Below are 12,937 nucleotides of genomic sequence, written 5' to 3' on the forward strand. Positions count from 1 at the left end.
TGAAAAGTGACTGCTCACTAATAAATATGTTCAGACTTCAGCCAGGACAATCTGTGGAAATTGCATGTTCTCCTGGGTGCTTCGGTTTCCCCACACCCGCAAAAATATTCAGTTAGGTTAATTGGCTTCCCCAGAAACTGTCCTTCATATGTGTGAAAAAATAGGCAGCAAACGACAAAACAAAGAGCACAGTGTGGGCTGCCAGGCTGCTGGATGTGCAATGGATGCATAATAATAATAAAATAATGCAATTAAAAACATAAAAATAACCCAAAAAAATATAGTAAAGCTGTGTTCACTTGGAATACCCATGCATGTGGCAGGGAAATGTATTGCACATGACTAGCTAATTAAAGTCCTTATCTGCTAAATTCTCTGTACATCAACATATAAAACATGAATTGATAGAATCACAGTGGAATGATTTTATTACTATTATTTTTTATGTATTTTTATTTTAAAAGTAGGAAAAAATGACAAATATTAACAATAAAAATCACATTAAAAAGGAGATATCATATATGAATAGAAGTACAACTTAATAATTTTAATAATTTTCAGATAATCAAATCAAACTGATTTACCTAAACATATTAGTATGTATTAAAGTGGCACTTTCACTTGGATCATACAATGCAACCATTTTTTTTTGCTGTCCTGCAGCACTGTTATACAACACTCATGTTGTATAATGTGTCCTTACTGGCCTAATGCAATTCATATTACTTGCAAAAATGCCCACTACTACACATATATGTTAATGCACTGCAGCAGGCTACGAAATAATCCGAGTTTTCTTTAAAGCTCCGGCTGCTGTCTGGATTTACATTTTATACCTAGTTGACCGAATTGAGCTATTATAAGGGGTCTTGCTCTCCAGTGGGTTTATTATGTAGTGCATAACATGTAACACAATGCAACAAATGGTGCTGAAACACTCAAAACTTTCAATTGTATAGTAACGACGTATTATAACAGGAGATCTTGCTGTTTGAGTATCCAAAACGTATTAAAAGGCAGGGTCTGAATTCACCTAAATATTATAACTAAAATATCACATTAGCATTTCATGCTCCTTTTAAAGTAACCATGAAGCAGCAAAAATCGGAGCTATATCTGTCTACAGTATGCCTGATTCATCCATGCTGAAAGTCTTTACATTAGAACTGGGTTTTCCCATCATTGCATGGCTACCAGCCAGAACTTTAGAGCTATGCTGAACATTAATGAGATTTAAAATCAATATTTAATCGCATTCACTGGATGCCTTTTCAGGCATCTTGTAATATAGAATAGACCATGCATAATGCAAACAAGTTTTTTTTTTTTTTTAAGGAATGCTTAGTTACCAACATTGTGCATGATTTACCTTTTTTTTTAGATCACATTTATCAAGGCCAAGCTGTGCAGCAGAAACATATGTCAAGGAGGGAACATGTCAAGTCACCCTATGGCCCTTTTCTACAAGTTATAAATACAGTCCATGCAAAAAGTCATTTTAAGTGCATTGAATTATTTATTCCTAGAAGGTGATAACGTTTCTCAGGTGCCTTCAGTCTGGTCTAATGATATCATAGGTCCTCTTTGCCTTATTTACAAATGTTCTACAAATTCCGTTGGAGTCTGGATTTTCCAGCTGGTCTCTACACAAACAGCTCTACACAAACAAACATATCATCTCCCTATACAAAGTATTTGTATTTACACCATCCATTTACACGCAGCCCTATCAGACAGAATAGCCAAGTTGGGGACACCTCTTTGTCTATCACAGATATAGACATGAGAGATACTTTCTCCATCCTTGGGCTTCGGAATGGATACTGAAATAACAGAAGTAGACCAATTGGGGAATCTCTTTACTCACTCCGTTTTGTCCGGCTCAATGTTCACTGTTAGTAGTTGCATAGAGCACAATGGAATACCTCCTGGGTTCTTCTCCTTCCTCCTCCAGGGTGCTGCTGTATAAGCAAGAAGCTGATACTAAATTTATTTTTTATTGTGACCAGCGTTGTCTGTAATTTATTGGGCCAGTTGTCCATAAAAATACATTTTGGCTTGATATCCTTGCCAGGCTTTAGGCCTTGCCTGTTCAAGGGCATATTTAATTGAGCTCCATCTGTGAAGCAAAGAACAACATGCAATGTGCAGTATCGCCTAGCTGCTAGAATTATTTTCCTTTAAAGAAAGCTGCATGAATAGCCAAAGTATTTTTAGTTTTGCATAGAGTAAAAAGGGAATTCAATAACACGGTTTTCTGCTGTTTCTGTCCACATTGGGATATTCGTCCTAATAAATTGATGGGAAAAGTCAGTTTTACAGTTGTCAACAAAAGAAGAGGTGTTCCAGTGGCAGCATCCAAGAAGGGAAACCTCCTCTATTACTATTGTGTATCTAGGTCACAGGAGGTGAAGGAAAACCAGCAAACATTAAATTAGAACATAGTTTATTATGCAGATCCCTTTTTTCTAATCTATCTATCACATGTCATAGACTGCCATAGGGAAATGCACTTTGCTCATCACAAGCTGCTTTCTGAACTGCCATCCTAAATAATGCCATTGTTAACATAAACCAGTCACCACTTTGTTTTTTAAGTAAATATCTAGGAATCATCATCTTAAATTGTTATTACTGTGAAGGTTTACCTGTAAAAATGTATATTTTCCTTTTTGTTAAGCTGCTTTGACAACTACTTTACTTTCTGATCTAACTTTCTTAAAAGCATAAGGTAAAGTTCATGCATAGCCACTCGATCCAGAGTCAAATCTAAACCTGCCCTAGTACATGAGGTATTTTCATTCCTGCGTGTTATTTTCCTTTTGAACCTTTTCTTTTGAATTTTTTAGAATATATATATTACCGTATTTTTCGGACCATAAGACGCACTTTTTTCCCCCCAAAAGTGGGGGGAAAAAGTCCCTGCGTCTTATGGTCCAAATGTATCAAAATGTATCCTTCCCAGCTGCTGTCCCGTCCCCCCTGTATAGCCCCCCCTCTACCTTTTCTCCTGTCTCCTGTTCAGCGCCGGCCGGAGTGACTGTGTCTCCTGTATCTTGCTCCCGGCGTCCTCCCACTCTCAGCATGATTGGCTGACAAAGTCATGCTGGGAGCATTCTCCCAACATGACTTTGTCAGCCAATCATGCTGAGAGTGTTCCCTGAATCACTCACAGCACACATAGTAAAATCACACATATGGTACACAACACAAACACAATGTAAACAAATGTTATGTTGCAATCCGATTGTCATACATTGTATGACAATCGGATTACAACTGAAAGGAAATACTCACCCAGTGTCCGCAGCTCCTATTCCTGGCATCTGTAGTGAGATGTATAACACAATGCAGAAATCCTACATTGTACTGTGCATCTCTCCGGAGATACGAGCAGCTTCCAGCGTGTGCCTGTGTCTCTGTGTGGGGCAGGGAAATCCCCCCCCCCCCTCACATCACTCGGAGGATGAGTCATCTTCCAGTGATGTGATTGGTGATGTATGGGGGTGTGTCAGGGAGGGAAATTTAAAAGCAGAGTACAATGTAATCTGCTTCTAAATGGTTTTTACAGTACAAAAACACCACACAACATGAAATAAAAATAAAAGTACATTTTTTTTTTTTACATGATTGTGTGTTTCAAACATTTTTTATATTCATGATATCTACTAGACCCTTGTTCGGACATATTTCTGTTACTTACAGGTCTAAAATGTAAAAAAAAAAAAATTTCATGAAAAACAGTGTAATGCTTTTGGTACAGAAATCCAGACCTCAGTGTAACGCCCAGGAGGTTAATGTCTTTTGTTATAAAAGCAGAATTAAAGGGGCATTAACCCCTGTTTGTTTACCTGTCGTTTATAGGTAGGTAAGCAGAGAGGGGGTTTGGGCAATGAAAGCGCCCTAATACTTACAGATTCCATGATCCAAAGGGGTCCTGGTCCAGTGCCTCGTTATTGTGTTTTACAGTAATTTTGTCTTTTGCTGACTTTGTTAATAATGGTTCTAAATGCTGCTGTTTACTTTACAGGGTTTATTACACGTGTTTATGACTGTGATGTTGGTTTTTAATGCACATAAAATATTTTAGGACACTATTTGTTTCAGAATCTTTTTTTTCTTCATTTCCCTTCTCTAAAAAACTGGTGCGTCTTATGGTCCAGTGCGTCTTATGGTCCGAAAAATACGGTATATATATATATATATATATAACTACAAATAAAACATGCACTATAAATTAGAGATTGGGAGACAAAGGATAACTCTATTTTAAAAATCTGGTTAATCTTTTAAAGGGTTTTGATATTAAGAGAGGTTTCCTTATTTTAGCAGGTACCATTATGTAGGAGCTAATTTGTTGATATTTTAAGGAATCTGTAATTGGATTAAGTGGTGTTTTTTTTATATCTGCTCATAGTTTACCTTTAATACTTATGAGACTGGGGAGCTTTAGGTTAATTCCATTTTATTTGATGGGCTTTTATAATATAGACATGCTAGAAAAGAACTGGGATTAAATAAACTCTGTAAAATGTTTATTGCTTTGTATTATTTGTATGTCAATGGCATCACTGGCCAGTTCTAAAATCAATGAATCACCTTACAGCAGTCTTTCTCAAACCTTTCTACGTAACGGAACCCTTGAAATAACCCCTGACAATTATATCAATATCCACAATACATTAGTATAATGGTCATTGGTAAGAATGCCAACCTTACAGATAGAAAGATCATTGGTATCAGTGGTAATTGGCCTGAAAGGCATACATTGCTCAAGGAACCCCTGACCACCCCGGAGTAACCATAAGGTTCCATGGAACCCTGGTTGGTAAACATTGCCCTATACTATCATAATAATGCTTTCACATGTACTTTGCAGCTCTTTTAGAGATATAATATAATAGTATAAAATGTATATTTTTCTGTTGAAGGGTACATCTGGCTGTTATATACCCAGTAATAATACAAATAAGGTGGTATTTTCTATTACTCAAATCTTTCCCTTTTTCATATATAATACTGGTGTACAAATGTGTGGTTCTTTTATGACTGTAAATATGTATTTGCATTCTAATAAAAACAATAAAACATTTAGTTCAGTACAATACATAAAAAACCCTAAAAGCCCATTGCAGCAGTTGTCATGTGTTATACAAAGGGGGTTTGCAAGACCTGCTTTTGGAGTTGTATGACTCACAACCTCTTAAAGCATTAATACTTTGAAGAAGGATGATTGTGATATTCACACTTCATAAATGACTGATTTATACAGTTACTGTTGCCTCTGTTACATGGTGTTAGCAAATACTAAGCTGGCCCACAAGTTATGAACAAAAGCCTGCTGGTAATGTGTAATTGAATTATACATTGTATTCATTGTGCCTTTGAAACAGAAATGTCAGTACAATTGTTTGAGATAAAATGTTACTTTTCAGGACAAGAATTCATGTATATTCAATGCTGAATACTACCATTGGGGTTTTATTATTATTCTCGAACAATCAAGCAATTCAAAACTGATATTGTGTAGAAGCTGCTGGCTTGAATTACCCACCAGCTTGTTACGCATGCTGGGATTCTGGTGAGATTGGGGTCCTTAGGTTACCCTCTTGGTGCTTTCATTTATTGTAAGTGAATGAATACAGCGTGAAGAGTGTAAAGGCACAGTATGTAGTGAGTGACAAAGCAAAATATATTTTAGGCATAATGTTCTATATTTCTAGAAATACCACATAAAAAGCCAGTGGGTGATTCAATTTTGTCAGTCCTTTATTTTAATACAAAAACAGAAAGAAAGAAACACTTTACCCCTCAACAAAATTCTGGATGGAAATGGAGGATCACCTCCAATCAAGTCTTGTTTTCTCCTTTGGGTGTAAAAGAGTAGAGTTTGTTTACCTATTATGTATTTAGCTCCTTATAATGGGGAGATAATGTGGGGAGGAGATATTCTCACATACAAACTTCAATGCCTATGACAGGTTGAGGTTGGTATGTAATCTTATCTAGTTTTCTCATTACCTAATTTTTATGTAAACCCATAGTGAGGACACCAGTACAATATGATATACCCACTAGTTGGACTCTAAAAGGGAATATATGCATCTTTTTTGAGGTTCAACCCAACAGAAATGTGGTTGAAAAGTTAGATATGTTTTTGAGTTTTGAAATTTATTTTCAAAGGCAGTATATTAGGTAATCAATTAAACCAGAAATATGATTCCCCTTCTGCCAGTTTTACCATACATAAATGTAATAATAAAACAAAGCAACCATGTAAAATATTGCAACTAGTCACCGATTTATTAAAAGTAGGTAGTCTCCACTAATTTTCTGGATTGTCAGTTAAATGTCAGGGTCAAACCTTAGTAATGAAAAGGAAGGAGATTATTTGGATATTTAAAAGAAATGAAATCCTTTGTATAGCCTTGGCCAAGGATCCAGTGAGGTCCACAGCGACTCAAAGATGAATTGAAAGACTAACAGAAGCACTTGCAAGAACCTTGCACATTTTAGGGAAAGGCTGCCATCGATCCACCCATGCCACTTTATCACAACGAATTTTCAACCAGCAATGGTACGCATCCATTCCATGTATCTTCTACAATTTCAGCAACTTTAAACCATTATTTTAGTTGAGGGGTTGGTTACTAGACTAAAACTAGAAGAATTTACTACATGTTGTAATATACAAATTACAGTTCAGAATCTTTGAAAAATGACAATTAATCACTTGGTCTGAAACACCACCCGGTTTCGAACTATCCTCTCTTACAACTACAGCGGGAGATTGAAAACGGCCAAACCACTATTTGGTTTTATCTTTATTGTATTCCTGAGCATTAGCCGGCCACAGGAACCTGTTTTTTTTTGGTCAAAAGTTTCAGCAATCTTATTAAGTCTCCCACTCCCCTGAGGAAGCTCTGCAGGGCGAAACTCGTCGGGAGAGAAACAAGACTTTGCTGATACCACACGTTTTTCTACTATGCTCTGATCATTTTATGATCTCTAGAACAGTGAACCCGTGTTAGCCTAGGTCTAGCGCGGAGGAAATCTGTCTAGTATCTAGAATGAATAATTAAATTAAATTTCAGTTTATGAAAGTTCTGACCTACAAAAGCCTGTCTTTCCTTTCTCCTTTTCTAATCCGGCTTGGTAGGTTTCTTCAGGCTGGGCCCTCTCTTTAAACAATTGGCTCGCTTTCCTTGGTGGAATATAATATCTTGTTCTTCAGTGCATCACATGTATTGTTCTTCAGTGCATCACTTTGTATGGGCGAACAACCATCTTGATAGTGATGCCTGCAACCTAGGCCATTTTTTTACTGCTTTGAGAGTTAGTTGTGATGCCACTCCTTGGTTTATATGGAGTAGGGGATATATTAGAATATAAACGTATTTAATTAACATGCATGGAATGCATTAATTATAAGTCCAACATATAAATTCAGTCTATTTGTATTTAAGATATGGAAGTGTTTGTTCACCACCACTTCCCAGTCACATTCCTCTGATTGAACTGACCCCTCTTAAAAAAAAGTTTATATCACATTTAGTGTCTGTGACTATTTCAACGAGGCCTGTTGCCACAATCATTTCCTAAGTGATGCTTAAGCTGGGGTGACTGCAAAAAGCAAAAAATACATTAAAATGTACTACTGCTAACAAATACCCAAATTATATAAATGCTGTTTTTTTTTTCTTTCAAGAGCAACTTTGCCCTGTTTCTGGCTTGTTGATGTCTCTAAGGCAAAGTCTACATGGACTGTTTCCCCAGTGTTTAAACTGAGCGTTTAAACTCTCATGTTTAAGATTCCCATTCATTCCAACGGCCCAGTACACCACAGTGTTTTCTCCAAATGCCAAACGTATTTAGTGACAGGTATTCAAACTGTTAGGAAAACAGGAGAACAAATATAAGATTTCAATGTTGTAGCTGGTGCTAAGATTAAAACATCCAACTGTGTTACAGTTCCCAATAACATAGCAAATCTTAACTTTTTTGAGTTCAGGTACACTAAGGACTCCGGGAATGTTTGAGGGAATGTCAGATTCCTTTTTATAAATAGAGCTTGAAGTCTAAGGCTGGTTACACACATGCAATGGTTCTCATCCGATAAGTCTCAGGGTCGATATCTGACAAGAATCTAGCGTGTGTACTGCACTTGTCGTCCATCGTCCTGGCGCATCTACGGATGATGGACGACAAACAATCGTAATGGAAGTAATAGGGGAGAGAGTGCAGCAGGGTGCCGCTCCATCGTTCTCCCCCTCCCTTCTGAATAGAGCAGAAAGGTGCTGTATGTACATCACTCGTTCATGGATCGTGCAGTTGTTAGTCGTTGGAAAGGATCGTAAAAGATCAGTGTACAGTGTAGCCTAATAGTTATCTGTTGCTAAACAAATAGGTGACTGATCTGTATGCTATCATTTGCATGCAATAGATTTATATGGAGAGCAGCACTCTTGTGGACATATTTTATCATATTTTAGTCATTATGTAGCAGGGGATTGTATTATAAAAAGAATGGTATTTCAAAAAACATTAGTCTGTGCATCTCTATTTAGGGCTACTTGACACTGGAGAGAGTTTATTTATTGCTGAACAGAAATGTGGTTGAAAAGTTAGATATGTTTTTGAGTTTTGAAATTTATTTTCAAAGGCAGTATATTAGGTAATCAATTAAACCAGAAATATGATTCCCCTTCTGCCAATTTTACCATACATAAATGTAATAATAAAACAAAGCAACCATGTAAAATATAGCAACTAGTCACCGATCCACTCTTGTGGACATATTTTATCATATTTTAGTCATTATGTAGCAGGGGATTGTATTATTTATTTAGGGCTACTTGACACTGGAGAGAGTTTATTTATTGCTGACACTATTTGGAGTAAATGTACTGATAGCAGATGAAGTTGAATGCTTCAGAGGCATAAAAAGGTAGCATTAGCTGCTCTTTATTGCAGAAATTCATCTCCCAGAAGAGGTACTTAAGCAGGTGTTCAGTAATCTCAGCTAGTAGAGAAAAGGATAAAAACTACAAGGGGGGGGGGGGGGGGAATTAGGAAATTAGGAAGGCACATATCATTAAAACATCATGTCCTAAAATGAGTCAGCTTTGGCTAATAGCTAAGTATTATTGAACAAGATCCAAGGTTCCCATATGTCTTCAAATTTACCCAAGGTATTCTTTAGGGTATGAGTCTTTCTATCATTAACCATGATCCAATTCAATTTGACAAAAATGGGCTCTAGAGGTATCGAGGGTGATCTCCAGGCTTTGACCAATGAAATTCTACCCGCCAGTAGTATCAATCTAATTAGTTTCATTGTGGGTCTAGAAAGGGGCACCTCAAACTTGATGAATAGAGCTGCTTCAACAGTGCTGTAAATAGTTTGCTGCAAAATCCTGGAGATCAAACTAAACACCTCGTCCCAAAACGCCCTGGCTATCAGACAGGACCACCAAATATGCACCATAGAGCTCCAAGAATCACAGCCCTGAAAACATAAAGGAGAGGCTGAGGGAAACATTTTCACCAATCTAGCTGGAGTCAAATACCATCTAAGTGCTACCTTGTAATTGGCTTCCACCACCGCTGTATTCAAGGAGACCTTGGAAAGGGAGTACACCATATCCCGCCACTCATCCAATTCCCACGTGATGCCCAGTTCCAATTCCCAGTCTCACATATATTGCAGTTTACTGGCAGGGGCAATTTAGGCCAAGTAAATCACAGAAATTTGCCCTTTTATGGAAGCTATGGAGGCACAGGTACTTTCAAATGTGGATGAACGCATAGGTCTCGGGGCCTCTTTAATAATCGTGTTGATATATGATGCCAATTGTCTATATCGGAAATGTTCTGTCAGGGGAATTTCAAATTCGCTAGATAAGTGTTCCCAAGTCAGCACTGCCGGAATATTCATTAGGTCTTTCACTCTTCTAAACCCCTTGGAGATCCACCAGTTAAAGTCAGCCGGGCATAAACCCGGTGGAAAATCTGGATTATGCTAGAGTGGAGTTAAGGGTTTATGAGGAGAAGAGAGTTTCGGGTGATTGCTATATTTGTCCCATATCTGAATCGGGTGGGACAAGGCCGGACATTTCACTGAACCTCTCGAACATTTTTTGCGCCACATAAGAAATTCTATGGAGCCCAAAAAACCATCCTGATTCTCTATCTCGACCCATTGAGGATGGGAGCCATATAGAGTGCTCATTGAGATTTGTGCAATCTGCGCAGCCACATAATAGTATTTCAAATTTGGAACCCCCAGGCCCCCCATTTGTTTAGGGGCAAAAAGTGTATCTTTACGAATTCTAGCCTTCTTCCCTGCCCAAATGAACTTCAATATTCTACACTGAAGGAGATTCGAAGAATCTTATCTGTTCACTTTCCCCCCAAAACTAATGAAGAGCTGTCCCTTTCATGTGTGTGACACCTCTGTGTAGTAACATGTTGGAGTCCATTTTATTGGAACCTACAATCACAAATTTCATCTGCAGTATAATCTGGTATTGTGGTACTCACAATTTAATGTATATATAGAACTGTAAACAGAGACGGATGATGAATTTTGGGAAGAGAAGACTGAGGTGACATCATCTTCTCCTCCCCCTTCTTGACTTCATAAAGTGCTTCCAAACAGAAACATAAAAATAAACAATAGGGAAAATAGGCAAATGCAAACTTTCAGCTTTAGTTCAGTGGGTTGAACAAAAAGATTGCATAAAAATGTGAGGACCTAAAGCCTTTGTTTACACAATCACTTCATTTCAGGGCCTCAAAAGTAATTGGACAAATTAAAAAGCTGAAAATAAAATGTTCATTTCTAATACTTGGTTGAAAACCCTTTGCTGGCAATGACAGCCTGTAGTCTTGAACAAAAAACAATACTTTTCCGGGTATGTGAAAGTGTCTAAGTACTTCTGTGTCTACAGCCTCATAGCTGTACATCTGCAGTGTTAGACCCAGGGCATTGCTGCCTCAGGATTTTTACAGTGAGACTAATGTCACTATTATGAGGAACCAAAGCCCTGCATCTACCACAATGGCACAATGCAGAATCAGGCATGGTATATCAGCAATGCAGAGAACATTAGCTGCTGGGAGATTATATGATTATATGATATGATATAAGTGACTGTATCATTGAACTCTTCACAACTTCTAGATTCCAGTTCTTTTTTAACAGTCAAAAGAATTTCTGTGTTTGGACCATGTCATATGCTCTGGTAAACTGCACATTCAAGCAGGTGCTTGATTCAATAATACCTTAGATATATGTTTAGATTATGTTATTATCACTTTCAGTAGAAATGTCAGCACCTACTGGATAAAATATAATAACTTATCTGCTATGTTTATTTATAATTACCTTGCAAAAGTGCTGTTAATGTCAAGACATATATTTAAACTATTTGAAAAAAGAAATTACTAATTCATGGCACATTATAAGTTGCTAGGGGGAAAGCTAATGGGTTCTTACAGTCTGGCCAATTAGCTATGCATCCAGGCAACAGTAGCCTTAACAGAATGAAGTAAAGGCATGCACAATTTTCAGGTCATAAGGAATATTTCAGAACCCCACTCACCTGGTTCAGCCTTGGCAGCTATCCATTGCTGGAGAAAAGAGCTTTGGCTTCTGTCCTTTATCCCTAGAACTGGTGCTTAGTATATTGTCGCTATTTAATGTACAGCTCTGCATAATATGTTGGCGCTATGTTTAATAATAATAATAAATTTGTTTATATCTTGTTTAAATTTTTATATATAGTTATGGTATATTGAGAGATAATTAACTAAAATGACCTATATAATATATATGATAAATAATATTCCGGTAAATAACAACTGTGAAATGTCTATATGAGGGATGTAGAGAGGAGAGGAAGGTTGCACATAATTCTGTGGCTGTGTTTGTTTATATTCTGCCAAAGCTGAGCAATTTTGTCACTCTATATAAACATAAAATTGTTGTTAAACCTTGTATGTAATTTAGGAATGAAAAACAAAATTGTGAGATGACTACTTGAAGGATTGCTTAACATATATTTTTTATGTCATATGCAAAATTTATGTAAAAAGAGCTGAACGCTAATACTTGATCAGTCCACCTCTGCTCCTTCCATCTGCCTCCCTTCTGTGCACGATAAAATGAGCATGCTTTTAAAGCCAAAAATAACCTGTTTTTGACAGTCGCTTTGAAACACAGACATTATTTCTTTACTTGAATTATATATATTTTTTTGGATTTCTTGATTTTAATGTTACTTCTCTCGATCTTAATTAAGTAAAGTTTCCGTACTATAGAAACATAAGATACTAAACATTTTCATTTAAAGTATTAACATACCAGCTGATGTAACAAAAACTTCCCCTAAAAAACTGGAATTTGTACTTTGGATCATTACCTACAGACATTGTACAACATATGCTATTTTTGGTATGGTAGACTGTTGCTTCAGTGCAAAAGAACTTTTGTTTTTTTATTAGTATGATGAAACTCTATGTGATATGTGCTCAGCCTTTATGTTGCCAAAAGAGACTGTGAGACACTAAGTTGTGGCTTTAAACTGAGCTGTGTACACTTTCTCTACATTTAAGTTCTACATAATAAATCTCAAATTAGGATACCTATTTCTAAGTTTATGTACCAAGTGCTATTTAAAATTGTCATTAGTGGTATAATATTGTTTACTTGTGGCATTTTGCATTCATAAGGCAGGTTTTAGTGTGTTTGTATTTCAACTTAATGTTTTTCTTTTTAGATGTCGAGCATATGAAGACTGCTGTGGATCCAGGTGCTGTGTACGAGCCCTTTCTATTCAGAAACTATGGTATTTCTGGTAGGTAACTTCCAATCGATATATATTTGTTAAGGTTTTAGCTGACAAGAAAAATAATTTTGGCTCCACCAGCATAT

At 36.8% G+C, this 12,937-nt stretch overlaps 1 protein-coding gene across 1 annotated transcript in view; it reads left to right on the plus strand.

Annotated features, from left to right (window-relative positions):
• Positions 1–12,937, plus strand: part of VOPP1 (VOPP1 WW domain binding protein) — a 61,073-nt gene that overhangs the window by 41,067 nt on the left and 7,069 nt on the right. The window contains exon 3 of the mRNA XM_072412246.1: positions 12,783–12,860. Within this exon, the coding sequence (XP_072268347.1) occupies positions 12,783–12,860 (78 nt within the window). The remainder of the gene's footprint in view (positions 1–12,782; positions 12,861–12,937) is intronic.

This window comes from Pyxicephalus adspersus, chromosome 5 (genome assembly GCF_032062135.1).
Source record: "Pyxicephalus adspersus chromosome 5, UCB_Pads_2.0, whole genome shotgun sequence".
Lineage (NCBI taxonomy): Eukaryota > Metazoa > Chordata > Amphibia > Anura > Pyxicephalidae > Pyxicephalus > Pyxicephalus adspersus.